We start from the raw sequence: 18,877 nt of genomic DNA on the forward strand, positions 1-18,877 counted from the left end.
TGCTTGCAGAGGTGTGCTAGTCTTCCAAAGCATCTCCCTCGAGCAACACCTATGCCAAAAGTAAGGATGCAAATTCAAATGTATTGAAGCAAGCCAGAGTTTATTTAGCATTCATTACCCATTCTGTTGTCATATGTGGCTTCTTCTGTCTCCATTTTCCTCTGGTAAACATATACCTTTTATTTTTTTTATTTTTTTAATAAAATATATAAAACATTGTGCATTGCTATCCATAGGAAAACTGTAGTTTAACAACAACAAAAAAAGAATAAGGCACATTCCTGTGCAGCATCTTCAAATATATATATATATATATATTTAAAACAAAACAAAAAGAAAACCCTTTTCAACCTCTTTGAGGTTGTTAACTTCTCACCAGTCACTGACACATCTCTTATATTACCATAATTTCACTGTTGGAGGTGGGTTGGGTTGTGTTTGGCAGGGGCCAGCAGGGAGAGCAGACTCAAAAAAATAATAGGATTTTATCCCTGAGGTGTCAGTAAAAAAAAAAAATAAATGTTCCCATTGAAAAGGAAGATGAAAAGACAGCCATAAATAACTGAATACACTATGGCAAACATCCAAGCACCGAGATGATTTCACGATGGAAGAATCCCCCTCCCCCCCATCCCCCAGTTCTTAACAAGTCATATTTGCCGTTGGGTTTTAATTAGGTTAATCTCGTGGCTTCTGAAGTCACAAGACAATCGGTCAGGATGCACCTCCCCCTCCCTTCCCAAATCATCTTTCCAGATTTGTCGTTTTGTTCACGATTCTCCCACAGTCCTCAGGAAAGGGAAACCAAAAAACCTTAAATGAACACCAAAACCTAGACGACTTCTTTCTCCAGCCAAGAGAGGAGCACTCGTACCGCAGCACGCCAAACTCCACGTCGCACGTGGGAGGACTGTTATTGTCACCTTCCCGCCTGCTACTAAGAAATGAAGTTGGCAACCGCCGCTGTTGAAACCAGAAAGTGTCCGTGAAGAGGGGCGATAGCAATATGTCAGGGAGAAGGAGACGGGGAAAGCTTTATTGCTGTCCATCCACACTGCTCCAGGTAGCACGCCTGGAAGGAAAAGGGGAGACACCCACGTAATATTCCTTCCCACCCTCTCCTCTATCACGTGTGGAGAAGCCCCGGGGTGCAGGGCAGGACGGTTGGACTCCCCATCGCTTAGTAGTAGCAGTTGAGGCTCCTGGTCCCTGGGATGTCCGGCTGGCCGTTCATCCAGATCTCCCGGATGATGCGCTCCCGCTCCTCCAGCCGCTGAGCCCGCTCCAGCTCCTCCGCCGAAGTGAAGACGTTCATGTTCAAAGTCCTCTCGAACCTGCGGTGCCTGCGGGCCGACAGGTCCGAAGTGGTGTCCGAATCGTCATCGCTGTCGCTGCTGTCGCTATCGCTCTCCCGCTCCCGAGGAGGTTTTTTGGCGGAGGAGTGTTTGCAGTCAGTTCGGCAGGACACCCTTAGCACCAGGGCCAGCAGGGTCAAGACGAGTCCAATGCACACTCCGGAGACAAAATACAGAGCAGCCCGCTCGGGGTTTTCTGAAACGGGAAAGAAAATTACTGTCAAGAACAACCCTTAAAAGAGCAAAACACACGCAGCTCCTCTGTGCACATACCAACCACGGTCTCTGGAGGGGCACAGTTTCTAATGGTTGCTTTACTTCCATGCACTCCTTCGCCTCCTCCCCCCAGGGAAATCAGGAAGGGGAATTTAAGCGGTGCGTTTGCTGCCAAGGCATTTGCTCACATGCAGAACGTGGGTTCACTGCAGCCGTGTCTTGGAGCTGTCTGGAAGGAGGAGGAGCAGCCTGCAGAATTAAATGCTAATTCCTGTGGCTGCACGAGCGGGGTTGACACCGGGGTGCTGCACACCCAGCAGCAGCTAAGTGCATCTTGCTGTCGCATCCATTATCATCGCACCAGGAATAAAGATGGTTACAAAGCTTTATATGCTCTCTGTGCTGTGGCCCAGCTGAAATGGGAAGCCTCGCAGTATGGAAAATGCATACTATTTATTCATAGGTTTCATTTGCTTATCTAAGGCAAGTGTGCTGGCTTTCCGCCCAGACCACCAAACTGTATACTTGTGCTACGCAAGCATAGCTGGAGTCAGTGCACTAACAGGATGAATCTTGCATAGCCACATTTCAGAGGTGATACAACAAGACTCCAAAGTATCCACAATGCCTTTTAAACTAGGTCATCTTGTTTATTTACTACCTTTTATTTTTTTTTTTTTTTTGGTTCATGGGACTACTTAGAAGCATAATTATGATAAATGTTGTTACTGCAATTCCCCCAGGCTGAATCATCTCCGTTTATAGGTACGCTGAATGGGTGAAGGTGAACCAAGCAGAAGTGTCAAGGCCAGCTCTACTCTGCTGTGTCTGTTGGGAGTCCTGAGTTCAAGGACGGAGTCACTTCCTCAGATGAGTCTTATTCCCTTGAATTCAGTGATGGAGCTGTAACAGTTCCCACCAGCTGAGAGCCTGACATTCGGCCCCAAAAGATCTCTGTAACTAAAAGGCTCTGCTCTACCTTCACTTCCCCCCACTGTGCTTTTAGAAACTGCCCTCTCCAGCTGATTTCCTTAAAACAAAGTCTGCAGAAGATGAATGGGAAACCATTTGGAGATATTCAAAACCCAACAGGACAAGACCTTGCTCTAACTTCAAAGCTGAATCTAAATTTGAAGTAGGGGGTTGGAGCAAGTGACCCCTGGAGACCCCTTCCAGCCTAATTTATTCCCCGATTCTGTGGTGAGAGCCCAAACACTGACGTGTGCACAGTTCAAGGCAATGCATAGTTCAATGCCTGGAGGTGCTCATGGAACAGTTATAGGGACAAAACACTTTTATGCTCTTCACTTCTCTCCTACCAAACAAATCTCAAAGATGACTGACAAGCCAAGGTAGAGGAAGATGTCATGGTAGCCTGAAACCCGGCTAATAAAACAGGAGGCTGTTGCTAGAGTGGTTGGTGTGGATGGCACAGGGGAAAAAAACAGGCTGAAGAGCGACTACAAAAACAGAGAAGAAAACTGCAGCAGATGCATTCAACAAGTCCAAAACAAGAAAGAGGAGAGAAATGCAGCGGTAGCTGGAAAGTCAAGTGAGACCAAAGCCAGAGGTTTTAAGCTAAGACATTTTGACAAAAGTGAGACAGCAAAAATCCAAAGGTAAAAGAGAAGATACCAGGGCAGACATGAAGGATGTGCCAATGGCTCTTGTAGCAGTCTGGCTGAGTGAAGGCCTGGCTCCGATGAAGTTAGTGGCAATTCTGAACTCAAGTGACAGAACTCAAATTAAAACTGCAGTCCTGCTCGTGCAGTAGCAAAGCTGCTGCCCACCTGGTACTGTGTGAACGGTAAAGAAGTGGCCTAAATTCCAGAGATTTGAAAACCCCGGGAAAAGTGGAATCACAGCCCGACATGGCTTCTCCATGTGCAGTACAACTCAGGACAGTAACTGCAAAGCTTTCTTTGCAAGTAGCCCTAAGGAGGACACACAGGGTGTGGGAAGAACGAACGAGCAGGACTGATCTGTTCGTCCTGGAAGACGCTTGGTGCAGTCTGCCTCCGCTCTGCCTGGCTGACACGGTGCCAGGCACACTTTCCTGAGCACCACGCTCCTGCACACACATGGGCTTGATTTGGTTGCATTAGTTCCACTGTTTGCTCTTTTAAAGCAACTCATTAAAAAAACCATAGATTGGAGCCTGAGACGCAGACACATGTGGTTTCTCTTCCCCCGCTTTTGTCCGTGTCCTGCTTTTTCTTTCTCCTCCACACTCCTTTTTCCATGCTACTGTATCAGCTCATGAGCAAGCTGCACCTCAATTGCTACCTAAGCAACCATTTTTCATCCCCTGCTTGTGCTTGTATGTATAGCCCTTCATGCAGTGCAATGGCTGTAATTGAATCTTTGGGCTCCAGTGGCATTTATGAGCTCCTACAGCTACTCTGTCAACATCTGAGACACTGTCTGGACTTCCTCACTGAGCTGTAACCCTACGTTCAACTGCAGTCTTGACATTTATCATATGTACAATCCACTCGCACAGCAACATCTCTTTTTTTCACAGCAGAAAGAGCAACTTAAGCTAAAAAACATGGGCTCTGCTTTTTCTCAGTTGAAGTAGCCAAATCAGCAATAGCCTAGATTTGGGGGTTTGACAGTTGATTTTGAGAGCCTCCCCCATTGCGTGTTCTATTTGCAAAGACTAAAAAGGGGCATTCTCTTCAGCAAATGGATGCTCAGCATCTTCCAAAAACTTGACAGTGGTTCAGATTCATCATGCCAACACTGAAGCTCCTCAAAACACTCATTATATTTGAAAAAAACTCTTTAAAAGTGTATGGACATCAGTAGCAGGAGTTAACATAATTTTGATACGCATTTGTGTGTGTGTGTACACCTGCTAAGACATGGATTTTGACCGGTGCAGCTTTTTCTTCCACTGCTGTGGATGACAGCTCAGAGCTATGTTTTTCTCCTAAACTCCTAGCAAGACCCAGTTGCTGTCAATCTCTGTAGCTGGGGTTACCTTTCCCCTTCCTGGTATTTCTCTTTGTGGACTGAAAGCATTGATGAAAATGTCACTGATTCAAGCCTGAATTTAATCCATGCAGACAAAAGATATATGCTCTTTATTACCCTCTATACAAAAGCCACCATTTTCTAGGCGCTCAAACTGCCCAAAAATTAGAAACACATTTTATTGTGTTTTTCCAACCAAACCAGCAGCAATTACGGAGCCTGTTTCCTGAGGGCTAACAATCTGCTGGGAGCATCAGCCCAGACTGCCATTAATTCCCCAGGAAATGCCCCAGGCCAAGGTTGTTATTGCTATTATAATAAATTGTTTCAATAAATAAAAACCAATCTAGGCATTAACGCTGCTGGCTTCCTGTGATAGCTTCATGCATTCAGAAACCTCAGTGGGGAGGAAAATTTCAGAGGCCCCCAGTAAAAGCTTCAGCATTAAGCATGGCCAGACAAACAGTAGGAGCAATATCTTCTAGGGAATTTACAGTTAGCCCCACAGGCTGCCGAAATCCCCTGGTAGAACAGAGGAAGCTCTCCAGGAGCCCCTTATTAATAAGGCTCAGGCCAAGCAGTCTAAAAGTTGGAATGATCTCCCCTGGGTTGTTTTTTGGAAGCCCCTTGTTAATAACTTGGCAGCAAAGCTTTGCTTGTGAAAGAAGAATAAAACACAGCCTGAATGCAACGACAAAACTGGAATAAGTCCCTTGTCCAAAGGGAAGCATTGGAAGTGCTCTGATACAATTTGAACGTGTAATATTTATATAACCATGAGGGACAGTTCTGGTCTTGCTGGTAGACTGTGACTGCAAAGACAGTTCCAGCTGTCACAGAGACTGGTGAAGTCTTTCCAAACACTCAGACAGGTCTTGGAACAGGTCCTTCACAAATAACAGGTCTGAGGTTTGCGGGCAAAGATTGCATATAATTAAAAACCTAATTCTATAAAGAAAATTAGCTTTTGAATTAAGGGCATCCCTAAGTCTTTTGCAGGACCATGACTTACTTGCTTGATCAGCTGATAAATCCACTCCTCATTGACATTGTTCACTCTTTCTCCTTGCTTCTGAAGAAATGTTGGTTTTAAGGTTCTGGAAGCTGGGATAAGGCTAACACCTAACTGGCTTTGATACTCATAACCATGATGATAGCTGCAAACAGATTTGATGGTGAAAACCAACAATCCTGCAAGGAGGTTTGCTTCCTGCTGTGCTGTGATTTTTCATTGCCTGGTTGTCAATAGGAACATTCCCAACTTTTATATGGGAACATCAGTCAAAAAGGTCATGGAAGTGAGCACAGAGGCTTTCGCTGATATTGGCACTTCTCCCCTCTGTGCACAGCAAGACTGTGCATGTGTGAGTGACCGAGGCTGCAGACTTCACCTGCAGCCGCCCACCCAAACCTGCCATTTTGTGCCGAAAATATGAACGCCATCGAGCTCAGAGGGGACCCCACTGATTTGTGGGTGCTCTCCTCAGGCTAAGAGACACCCCACTGCCAGGAGGCAGGAAAAGTAGTAGAATGGATCGTCCTCTCGAGCACGCACTTTACCCATAAAATACCAAGTGCCTGTAGCTTCTTTTTCCTAGAGTGGGTCTGAGGATATACACTACCCTCTGCCCCAAGAGAAAAAACATCTTTATACGTTGCCCCTGCCTATTTACAATTTTCTCCTGCAAAGTCCTGTTTTGAGCTGACTCATCAGCACAGGGAAGCCCTGAATACAGCACTTTCAGTCTGCAGAGCTTACCTGAGGGACGTTTTTAGTGTTATGAAACAGAACAGTTCTTGCACTAATGTTTTCCTTTGGCACGGAGGCTGCGGTCAGGAGCAGTGGGAAGATGTGTAAACCATCACCAGCCCTCCCCGGCCACCCGATACCCTGCCTTTACCGAGCCGCTATAATGGCTCCTCTATGGACATCAGCAGCTGCTGTGGCTTAAGCCGCCTTCAAGGCCCCAAACTCAGGCGAGCACAAAAATTTCCAAATGTTCTACTGCTCAAAATCTGCAATATGAAGGGGTGTGGCTTTGCAGTGCTCTAGTTTTATGCAGATGATATTTGTGCCCTGTGACACAGCTTGTCTTTGAACTCATAATCTAAAACCTCTCCGTATTCACATATAACAAAATAATCATGCCAAATCCATCTTCTCTGCTAAAAGCAGAGGCCTAAATTACATGCAGCAGATAAAGATGGTTTAGGGCATCTGCTGTTTCAATCCATGGGGCAGCCATCAATTATTTTTGTAATAAATAACAAACTGGACATATATATCATTGAGACTAAAACTCGTCTAACAGCCATGGTTAGGTGCACTGAAAAACATGAGCAACAAACTCCTGAACTCATCACTGGAAACCAAAGTCATAAGGTCTGTTTTACCTATTTGACATCCAGTGGATGTGAACACATCACAAGGAGACCACATCACGAGAGGGCAAGCAAACCCCACAGTAACAAGACAGTTAAAGCCGTCCTTATTTATTATTTGTACTACAGTAAAATCTAGAGGCTCCTGCCAAGACTGACACCTTGTGAAGGGGATGAATTGAGGCCTTGTGCCCTACAAAACCAATGCAGGGTCAAAGAGTTCCACTGTGGTAAATGGAAGCAAAGTCCATGGGGCATCAGCAGCAGCCCTGAATCCTAGTCCCAACTGTCCCCAACTATAAATCCTACAACCTTCTGCTGCTCATTACTGTTCAGATGGGGAAAATAATGTTAACAGCATTTTATTTTACAGTAAGGTTGGGAATGCAGGCACTTTCACGTTAAAAAATGGGCAGCTGTAGGTAAGAGGGGGGAGAAGTGTGACAGACAGGAGATTCACTTAAAGTTTGCTTGTTCTAAGCTTTTGTTAGAGAAGCCCACGCAAGAAAAAACATATCCTACTCGGCTATCTTTTGTGAAGAACACTACTAATTCCACTTAGGCTGACTGCTTCTTAAAGGTGTCACAGAAATACGGATCCTGATTCCACTATTGGATGTGTAGAATGGCAGAACTTTGGGCTCACCATTCATGGTCCTTTTAGAAGGACCCTCCGCTAAATGTGCAGAAACACTCTTACTAATCTACTTAGTGATTCCAAAATGCAAAGCCCAAGTTAGCTGTTTCACACATCAAAAGAAGCATGGCTAGCATGTTGAGGGAGGTGATTCTCCTCCTCTACTCTGTTCACCTGAGACCCCACCTGGAGTACTGCATCCAGCTTTGGGGTCCCCAGCAAAAGACAGACATGGACCTGTTGGAGCGGGTCCAGAGGAGGGCTGTGAAAATGGTCAGAGGGCTGGAACACCTCTGCTATGAAGACAGGCTGAGAGAGTTGGGGTTGTTCAACCTGGAGAAGAGAAGGCTCCAGAGAAACCTTATTGCGGCCTTTCAGTACTTAAAGGGGGCTTATAAGAAAGAGGGGGACAAACTTTTTAGCAGGGCCTATTGCAATAGGACAAGGGGTAATGGTTTTAAACTGAAAGGGGGTAGATTTAGACTAGATATAAGGAAGACATTTTTTACAATGAGAGTGGTGAAACACTGGCACAGGTTGCCCAGAGAGGTGGTCGATGCCCCATCCCTGCAAACATTCAAGGCCAGGTTGGATGGGGCTCTGAGCAACCTGATCTAGTCAAAGACGTCCCTGCCCATGGCAGGGGGGGTTTGACTAGATGACCTTTAAATGTCCTTTCCAACCCAAACTATTCTATGATTCTATGAAATCCAAATACTTGTCTATAGCAGCATGGTGGTATCTCAGCAAGGGCAAGAGCACATGCGTTGTTAGTGTTTAATGAATTAGCAAGACTGAATGGCTCACAGACATGAAAAACTAGCACACAAATATTGGAGTTTTAGTTATATAGACCTCAATGCTCCAGAATAGCATAATTGCATTACAGTGGTGCTAGCAGACTGGCTGCAGTACACAGAATTATTAACTGCATATAGTAAAAGAGCAACACATTAATATTACTAGCAAGGTAATATTGCTTGGCAATAAGCATTGCAAGGTAATAAGCATACAAACCTTTCATTAAACAGAAGGAGAACACCCATACAAAAAAAGTGACCACAAACAGTATGTCCTGCCTCGGGAGGCTAGTTACACAGAAACCAAAGCCCTCCTTCTGGGGAAAACAGCAGATATTGGCCTAAAATATGCTGAATTAGTGCATCCGATGCTATTCAGCCAGTGCTCCTCCTGTTTTGGGGTTAGGTCCTCCAACTCTGTAGGCAACCCCTACTGATGACAAGGTACCTCATGCAGTTGTGGGATGGGAAATATTTGCACTATACCACCGGCCTCTGCTGTACTTTTTGCTATCAATGGTATTGACCCCAAGCACTCAGTAGGGTACACAATCTTCATTTCAACTTTTAAAGTGAATCTTATTAGAAGACCGCTCCTCTGCTACTTGAAAGATGCATGTGGGTGAAAGATAAACTGTGATCCAGGGAAACCTTACTCTAAACTAGATTTAAATACACAATTAAGCAGACTCTCAAGTTACTTCATCTTCACACTTCTACTGAAGATAAGCCAAATTCTCTTAAGCAGGGTAATGATCTGAGTGCTGCTTATTTTCCAAATTACAGGACAACAAGCTTGCCTCCCTAATGAGCCAGGCTTTGATCTTCAGGAAAATGGAGCATTAGAAATAATACCACATGTAAGATTACATTGTATTTAACTTCAGATGAGAGCAAATCCAGAGGAAAGCAGAGCACAATAAACCCTGTTATATACTGTCTGCTAGAGCTGCCCTCGTCAGGTCTTTCAAGGGAGAAGTTGCTGAGAGACGAATGAAAAATATAAACGGTTCAAAGAGGCAGATTTAGCCCTAGGTGACTGTGAAATGTAGGCTCAATTGAGGGTCCACAAAGAGCTTGTGAGAGCCCAGAGAAATGGCAGCCGCAAAACCTACCTGTGATAAAGGCATACGCTGCTAGGATGTTGCTGAGCAGTGCCATCTCTGTGCTAACGCCCACGGGCTCCATGCTGCTGTTGAGCGCCGGCGGTTGTGTCTCATCCACGGGAAGCAAGAAGGGGGTGTTGTCTAGAGGGTAGAACGTGGCCGATCTCCCTTTCTTCTTCTCTGCTTTGAAACAGAAAGGGAATGAGGAACGAGGCACGTGCCCCAGCCCGACCCTGCCCTATCCCCACCAGGTCGGCATCTGCGTTCAGAAATCTGGAGCCGCTCGACAGCAAGCCACCCAAATTTGCCCCTTTTTGGGGGGCAACTAAACCTTCTCAGGTAGCTTCAGCTGAGCACATACCCTGTCTGCATCCAGGCAGCATCTTCTCTCCCCGTCTCCTGCTCTTTCATGTCACCACTTAGACACACCCACCTACGCTACAGCAAATATATAATCAGGTTTCTTTTCTCTTATGTAAATCAAAGGAGCCTTTATCAACAGTGGGTTCAGCTAAGCTTGTAATAAGGACTGGAAAACACAGACAGAGCCGGCAAAACTCTGCTGGTGTTGCGCCGTAGTGATCCATCCACACCTGGCAAACAGACGTGCTTTCTCTCCAGCCTTTGCGGGGAAGGGCAGACCTGAGTTTACAACTTCCTTCAGAAGCCCACTCGTATTGTGTTTCACCCAGACACCATTTCCCCTTTGGAGAGGTGAGTGAACATGGGTTAATGATTTGATTTTATTTGTTGAAGACCGGAGCTAAGGAGGCAGCTAATTCCAGGAGGCTCAAAGAGACCCTTTCAGAGCTTATCAGCTCGCTGCTGAGTGCTCCCTGCACCTTGATCTGCAGACAGACACCCCCACTAGTCACAAAACACTAATTGTTTTAAACGCACGAAAAAGTCAGTGCACAAGATCCAGCTCCATCATCCGTGTGATTGTGATTGTTTAACTGTAGCTATTACAATTTTTCAGGCTCCCTTCCCTGGGTGTCTAGTTCTGGCCAAAAGCAAGCATCACACTGCAAAATCAGACTTGCACCTGGCTTCCACTTATCTGCAGGTATTAAATTCAGGAAACTGTCAGCTCCGTCTCCGATAATGCCATCAGTGCCACGCAAGCAAAGGCACTCTGACAGCAGCCGCGACACGAGATGGTCTGTGTTCACTAGCTGCCTGATCCGTCTCCTTTCCCTGCAAACCCGGCAGCGTGAGATGTCACGTTCCCCTTCCCACTGTGCGTGCCAAGAAGCGGCTCAGCCCAGAGAAGCAGTAACAGAAACTGAGGGGTGTCAAAGAGAACAGGTAATACTGGATGGAGAGGGACTGAGTGCGTGAACGTGCATGCAGTGATGCCAACTCCTAATCTGCCTCGGAGGAGAAGCAGCGGGGATGGATGTCCAGGCGTTGCTGTAAGGGATCAGCCCCAAGGAATGCGGGCGCAGTTGTATCTCTGCCACTGAATAGCTGCATGGCCTTGGGAAAGCCACATGTTACAAGCTACCAAGGTGTTAATGACTGGCCCTGAAGCAAAGGTTTTAAACTTGGGTGCCTGGGTGGCAGATCCAAAAGGGAAAAATATCCCAAGAACCTCTTGCTCTAGGAGAATAGAGATCACCAAAGATCAGCTGTACAAATGGAGGCACTGGGGCACACAGGGTCAACGGCACATTCAGCAGGAAACCATTAGCAAAGTTGCGGAAAATCCTTTAATTCGGATGTAGGCACCAACATGCACTTTAATCTTTCCTTTATTCTCCCTGTTTGGTAAATCTATGTCTGTATAAGTGGTTGGATTTTTCTCTACCACTGTTCCTGCAAAGAAATCCATAGAAGCAGGGTAAATTTTTCATTTCTAAAAACTGAACCCTTCAGAGCATCTCAAGTAGCACTACGCATCTAAACTGAGGCAACTGAATCCTGCTACTCGTTGACAGATCCTAGGGAGTCATTCAGATCTCCCCGTAGCAGACACTTCAAGCTTGATGTACTTACTCATACACAGATGTCTAAGACACCCAGGGTCAGGAGGACATCCACGCAGAGATGGCAGGTATGAGAAGGGATGTAGGGGAAACTCTCAGCCTTCTAGGGCAGCATCTAGAAGCCAGGTGAACACCCCAGGTCATCTCAAATGAGAGGTCTGACTCTGAACTAGTTAATCTAAAAATCCCTTTACAATCAATGAAAATGAAGGGCATCGCCAGGCTATAATCTCATATGTATTTCATAACCATCTATCTCATCATAAAGAGGATTGCTGAGTTAGGTGGCTCCAGGTTCCTGCTAGGTCTCTGAGAGTTTTCTGCAACTCTGCGTTAAAGTCCAGTTAACGTGGCTGTACTGCAGGTGCACAGAGCTGGTAGGATGTGAACCTGAGACCTCAGTGCCATGCTCTCTCACACGTCCCGTTCTGGGTTAGTGACAACCCACCTGCCCCTCACTGTTGATACATTCACGGGATCTCACTAGGACTAAGGTTTAAATTATACTTGCAGGGAGGGCTTCTGTGTGCACGTGCTAGATCTGCCAGGAAAGGCTCAGATGGACACCGCTTCTGTTGGGTATGGGGCATCCCTTGTAAACCACGTTGTGCAATAATGGTATATTTAGGAGAGAGAGTAAGGCATAACTCCTCTCATGTGAGATGTAAGAAGAATCTTTTTTTTTTTTTTTTTTTACTTCTGACTTGTGCAAAGAACAGATGCAATCAAACAAGTTTTTAAATGAATACTCGTCTGCATACACTATACTCCAGCAAAGAGCACCACAAAACCACAGAACTGGTTTTGTCATCTGCAGGATTGTACAAGCACAGACAGGGAAGATAGCAAATGACTGGAGTTGTGCAGGAGGGAAAAAACAAACAAACACAATTTCACAAGGCCATGTGTTGCTACGTTATGTGGTTCCCTGGTCCGCCATTCATTCCAGAATCATACTAAAAGACATCCCCTTTCCTCCTTGCTAGCTTTGAAGACCTTGTCTATGCCTAATCAGCTCACCTACTACTGGTTTTCTCTTCACCACCCTTTCTTAGCTGTTCCCAGTCACTCGAACTGTTTCCCTGTGACTTTACACCAAAGCCAAGCAAAATTATTTCAGCTAGCAGTAAATTTGCCCAACACCACAGTATAAGCATAGGAGAGGTTATTCATATCAGGCTGACTTTAGCAAATAGTTTTAATAAAAGAAATAAAACAGGAAGAGAGATTACAGAAATGTCCAAATATTTCCTTTTGCTATTTTTGAAACATTCTTTTAGCTTTTCATTTCAAAATGACATCTTTGTTTGAAAAGTGGTGCATATTTTAAAAATTAATGAATAAACAATGTGAAAACTAAACAAAAGGTGCCATTTGTAGAAGTGAAATGTTTAGATAAATGAAAATGAGCTCGGGAGGGGGTGGTTCTTGCTTAAAAGAATCAGCAGGATCACAAAATTTATTTTGGGCTAACTCAAAATTCTTTTCCTTGACAATTTTTCAGTAAGGCCTCCAAACTGGCAAATCTGTTATTGCTGACTCTTAATTATCTGTGGATTGTATCCAAGCTATGGATTAACTCTGCCAGGATTGTAGACAGAGACAAGGTATTTCTGCCCATACACACCCTAGAGCTGAATCTCTGGGAGTACAGCCTGGGAATTTCAGAAGTAATGTCATATACCATCTTCTGCGTGTTGGGAAATACAACGCAAAACGACCGACTAGCCCAATACGTGCTCACATGTACTTTTCCTTTATTCATACACCATCCCTTCCTCCTACTCACCTATCCCTATAGATAGCTAAGATTTTATTTCATTCATATCTCTTGGCTTTGCATTTTATGAAAATAGCATCATATTTTAAAGCTCAGTTGAAAACTTCTCTGTCCCCTGCGAGCCAGACCTACTGTCTTTGCCCTGTTGTTTTTTCTTTGCCACTGTATTAGACAGGTCTGCAAAGTATTTCTGTGATGAGTTTTGACATGCATGGCCATGACTGCTATTTCAAGAAACCTGGTGTGAGTTTCACCGTTCACTTTAGTCTGTCGCTGGTTGCGCCTTGAAGTTTCTCTTTCTGACTGTGACGTGGATGGGGTTTTGGGAACAATACAGAAACCCAGAGACGAGGAGATAGAAGGGAACAGTTACCACAACACAGTTAGGTTTGGCCCAACATCGCAATAGTCATAGCTACCTGGGAGAGCTCGCCCTATGTTGGAAGGAGAGACATCAGAAAGGAACACGCCGTCCCCTATAACATTGGGATCAAACACTCTTGGCCACAGTGGAAAATGTGGCTTCTGAAATCCTTGGTAATTGGTTGGTCTTGGCTGGGTTTCATGCAGAAGCTTCTTGGGAACTGAAAGAGAGGAGTACGAAGAGCACAGTTGTTAGAGCAAGTTATTTCAGCTGGTCAGAACGAGAATTATCACATTATGCTATGGGCTCAGCTTATACTTAATTATACCATGTGCAGACCAAACAGACACTCATTTACCACTACGATGAATGCTCTCCAAATGCCAGCACAGGGACATTCAATGAGAGAACGCTGGAAACTATAAAGTGATTAAGATATTGTTTATTTACAATTAAGCTTTGAGACTAGACTAAGGATCAGATTCGGACTTCTTATTTAGACACCCATCTTAGAAACTAAAATGCCTAGTAAGCCAGGCTTTGGCCTCAGCCCTAAGCTTCAGAGTACTCCAGCTAGACGCCTCTGTTCCTACCACGATCGCGGGCTGGGCAGGATGCCCCACAACAGTGGGGACTATAGGGTACGCCTGAATCGCTGCCTCTTCCAGCCATCAAGTTGCTCAAGACTGCACATCAGAATTTTCTGTCCACTCTGGATTCACAAAGCCAGCCTTTGGAGGGTGCTGTTCACATCGAATCACAATGTTTAAATGATCCACCACGGCAGTAAGAAACCCCACCTGCAAGAAACCCTCCCTACCCTGTGAGATCCAAAATACACTGTTCCCCATTTGGCTTTAGGCTTTCAGTAAGCTGGGAAAGGCTTATTCTCCATTCCCACCATCCTGAGAAGGAGGGTGAAGACTCAGCTAATCCCTACTGCTCTCCATGTTTCATCAGCCACAGTGTTAGCAATATGCAGGTGACGTAGGTTAATATGTGACAGTTTGTCAGGAGATCTATGGTCTCTTTCTTCTGTGGACCAAAGCATGCCTTAGTAAGAAGAGTACTTTCTCCTCCTTGTGAGGCCAGCTCTTCAGCTGTACATCCAGGTGAAGAAATCAAAGTCGGTGTAGCTACTTCAGTGTACACCCACTGAAGGTGAATCCACTAGGTAAATTCACTAATTTGCCCTGTAAGGACAAAGCAGCATGTCATTTACAGAGCTGAACCAGTTCTCTGCCTCAGCCATGGACAACACCTGAGGCTATTTCAGAGCAAAGTGCTTTTCCATACAAAGAGAAGACAACATATACAGGCTGTTCTGCTCAGAAATTAGAGGAAGAGTGATGAAAGACAAAAATAAAGAAATTAAAATTTCCAGAGGAGAAAGATGTATTTTCCCCGTCAGTGACTGTATACTAACATATACATAAAAGCACCATTTTGTCCCTGCAGACAACCAAGACTTTAGTGTGTTAAAGACACAGACTGGTGAGAACTAGGCACAAGTTCACTAGACCCACAGAAACCCTAAAAGAAGATTTCTGGGATGCTCAGCTCTCCTTTCTCCAAGTCTAACGGCAACAGCCTCTCTCGTCCCAAGCAGGCTGCCACCTCCTAGTGCCTCAGTTTCCCCACTGCTCCGCTGCCGATCGTGCTATCTCCCATCTCCACTCTTCACAGGGGTGTGAAGAAGCGTAATTAAAAATGCAAAACACTTTGAGATCCTTGGCACAAGCATGAAGGAGGACTTGGAAGGAGTGCAACCCTGGAACAGAAAGGAAATTCCTGCCTGCCCCCTGCAGCTAATCAGCTGCCAAGCTGGAGCATGAGATTCAATCACGCCCATTAAATTTGCCTGCATAACTACAAATATTACTGGTGGGGGAAGTGATCCAACCACCTTGTTTACATTGTGTTCAACTTACTGTCTTTGCTGAGGCAAAGAAAATTGTAACTATATTTACTGACTGACCTCCTACATTAGTCTGCCAAGATATCAGCACTGAAGTTCTTGAATTATTAGTAGAGTCATGCTAGGTCAGGAAACAGACATAAAACCCAACAGCTTCTGAATATCAAAGAGCTGGCACAGCAGTTTCTAGTGAAACCTGAATTGGCAACTATCCTCTGATGGGAAGGCAGCAAAAGAAACACATCCCCTGTTAGGAACTAGACAGAAGCAAGGGGGATACCTGTGCCAGAGAAATATCAGAAAGTCTGGGGAGGAGGTGTGTAGAACAGAGATTATCCTGCAAACCACACAGTCAGGGAGAATTGCAATTCTGGGCGCCTAATCTGAGGCACCCAAAGGGACCCGATATTCAGAGGGCATAGGGCTCAGCACCCTCCAAAAATAAAGATCCCTTTTGCTCTATCTCAGGCTGAGGACCTGAAAGGCCTTTAAAAGACACAAGTCAGTTTTCCTTTACGCACTTTTCATTCAAACTGCATCCCAGTAACCTGTTGATATGCATCCAATGAAGAAAACAAAGCAAAAGGAACACAGAGACAATTTCTTAGCAGATTATGACTGGTCTTTCATGTTTCAGACTGACTCTTCTTCATAAGCATCTCCTTTCACCTCCCAGTATTCATAGCCATCTCTGGGGCACAACACAGGCTGGGTGGACCTGCACCTTTCTCCAAAAAGGTGACACCACCAGACATTTAAGCATTTGAGCCAAGTGGGGGAAAGAAACACCATCTTTTCCTACACACACCCAGGGAATTGAGCTATGGCTTTTCCACCTTGGCATCTGTGCCACCACCACCACAAATGCTACCTATGGGACTGGGAGAGGAGTCAGGATAAAGCAAAACATTGCTAAATCAGTCAGCAACTGGTCGACAGCATCCCAAGGAAAAGTAGGGATGGAGAAGTACTCAGAGGGAAGCATTCATACAGACTGTTTATTGTCACAGCACCTTAATGGGGTAGGGTTGTGCTGTTATCCCTTTGGGATGGCTGAGGAAGTAAGATGACTACCAAGTAGGCATTTGGTGCCTAGAAACACAGGTGGCTATGAAGAGAGATTCCCAAAAGCAGACGTGCGCTTAACGTCCATGATTAACATGCACTTTGGTACTTCCAAAAATCCCAAGCGGTGCTTGTCTTCCCTTCAGCAACTAAAACGCTTTAAAATTCTGGAAGCAACTTAGTGCAACACAGGATGTCTACAGCACATGAACCTAGGACTTTTCCATTTCAAGGGACCATTTTTTTCTGTGGACTCCATAAGCTTCTTGAGGACATTTTGCCAGGAAAGGCCTATCTTGGCAAAGAGTAAATAGAGTGACAGCAAGGAGCAAGTCTGTTCTTTTTCTAGTTTATATGATGCTAAACCAATACACAGCTTAGATAGCTTGCTTTAGAAAGACAGTAAAATGGAAAGGCTTTCTCAAGTGCAAAACACCTCACAATTTCCAGTTAGCTTCTGTGTGGCAGCCAACTCCACAAGAAAGATTAAACATCTGGTTCCTTGGAAATACCCTCCTTAAATTCTCCAGAGAGGAGTGCATATCACACAAAGCATGGCATGAACTGCAGCAAGGTGTCAAGAAAATTTATTTATGATTAAAACCACCAGAAAAGAGTACCTGGGATTTTAGTCTTATCTCAGCATTAAGCACAGAAATCCTGGCAGGGAAGGCTTGGCACTTGGCCTGCTCCATTCAATCAAGCAAAGAAGTTAATGCAACTCAGTCAGCAGAACAAGTGATGTGTGTGGACAAGAGGGGAAGAAACAGGGCCTTCAATCAAAGCGTTAACACGCCTGATAGTCAGGAACACCTGCACCTTAAAATGCACATGAGAAATGAGCTGGGATCATCTGGAAGAGTTGTTCTGGGGACCTTTAGTCTGTTGGGGATAGCAGTCAGCATTGAAACGTGGTGTTTATCCAAATGATAAAATTCTCTGGTAACTTGGGCTGGGCAGCTGAGCAGCGCAGGCAGAGGTGTAACTTTCTGGATGGCGAGTCGTGTTCTGCCACCCACCCCAGGGTCCAACTCGGGCATCACCGCGTGGACTCCGCATCAGCCAGGCAGCACTCGATCTGGAGAGCAAAGTGTCACCATCGCTGTGACACTCCGTGAAGGCACTTGCAGAAGGTGGTTCTAGGTTATAAACCTGCAAGGGAGCTTTTGGATCAGCAGGTTCATTCCTCGGCCATTACAGGCTTGCAAGTCTTTATATAATCTCCCTGTGTCTGTTTTAAAAGCAGTCCTAGCTACCAGCTCCCACGGCTCACCTGTCTGAATCAACATCATGCTAGCAATAATTTATACCAGTTCCCAACCCAAGACCTGCGTTACCCATTTGCAATGAATTAATGGTATCAATCCCACAACAAAACCTCACCGCCACTGCTTGGCAGCTTCTCCCCTGCAGCAACAGGGGCAAAGGAAAATCCAAGCTGGAGTGTGCTCTCACTGGCAGAGCAGACCCATCAGATTCGGGTACAAGCAACTGACAGGACAGTGTGAAAAGGCACATGCTGGTGCTGCTGACAGTATCCTTATTTGTACTTGGTGGAGACTCCTTCTGCTGGGATTTTCACACAAGCACTCTCTTGTGTGGCCAGAAAACTGAGGGCTGATGAAAAGAAAAAGTTACTGTGCCTACAAGCAGCAAAATTCTGAATTACAGTGCTAAGAGATGGAAAAGGCCAGCCGATACCTCACCTCTGTTCATCAAGATAATTTGCTGTGTTTTCTACTATTTTGATCTATCTAGTTTTAAGCACTCCAGTCCTGGGGGTTCGGCCAATTGCCATAAGAGATTATTTTGCAGCAGAATATTGCTCTTTCTGAGGAATTCTTTTCCAATATGCTGCTGAGTGTTTCAATTTAAGCACATATATTACTCCCCCTAATCAAAACATTTAACTGCTACAGCCCCCAAATTTTACAGATGGGGAATTGGCTTAGGGACAGAGTCTTGAAAGTGTTCAAATATCAAAATTTGTCCAATCTCGCAGAGGGAGCCTGTGCCAAAGAAAGGAAACAAGCTCAGGCTCCCTATATTTCAGCCTTGCACTCAAACCATCCCCTCTCTTTGCTAATTTGATCATTTGGTGTTTCCTGATGCTTGCTCAGTCCAAAACATGCTTAAAGACTTCCACTCCCAGGAAGCAATTATCCCCTGACCTCCATCTTCACTGTATATACAGATCAGTCAACTGGATGGGAGATCAATGAAAGCTCAGTCTTAAAAACATACAGACAGGGAGTTTGTCATTCTCCAGTCCTCTGCTATATATTTG

The 18,877-nt window shown here is 45.1% G+C and overlaps 1 protein-coding gene across 10 annotated transcripts in view; it reads right to left on the minus strand.

The window, feature by feature from the left end:
• Nucleotides 1–83: 83 nt before the first annotated feature.
• EVA1A (eva-1 homolog A, regulator of programmed cell death) overlaps nt 84–18,877 on the minus strand; it is a 212,752-nt gene continuing 193,958 nt past the window's right edge. For 6 of the 10 annotated variants that reach the window (XM_030037093.1, XM_030037099.1, XM_030037095.1 and 3 more), the window contains 3 exons: nt 13,663–13,827; nt 9,485–9,658; nt 84–1,551 (listed from right to left, as the gene is read on the minus strand). In XM_030037093.1, coding sequence (XP_029892953.1) covers nt 1,181–1,551; nt 9,485–9,658; nt 13,663–13,827 — 710 coding nt within the window. In that variant the 3' untranslated portion in view covers nt 84–1,180. The remainder of the gene's footprint in view (nt 1,552–9,484; nt 9,659–13,662; nt 13,828–18,877) is intronic. The other 4 variants (XM_030037094.1, XM_030037096.1, XM_030037098.1 and 1 more) reach the window with 3 other exon arrangements.

The sequence above is a fragment of the Aquila chrysaetos genome, chromosome 15 (genome assembly GCF_900496995.4).
Source record: "Aquila chrysaetos chrysaetos chromosome 15, bAquChr1.4, whole genome shotgun sequence".
In the NCBI taxonomy this organism is placed as follows: domain Eukaryota; kingdom Metazoa; phylum Chordata; class Aves; order Accipitriformes; family Accipitridae; genus Aquila; species Aquila chrysaetos.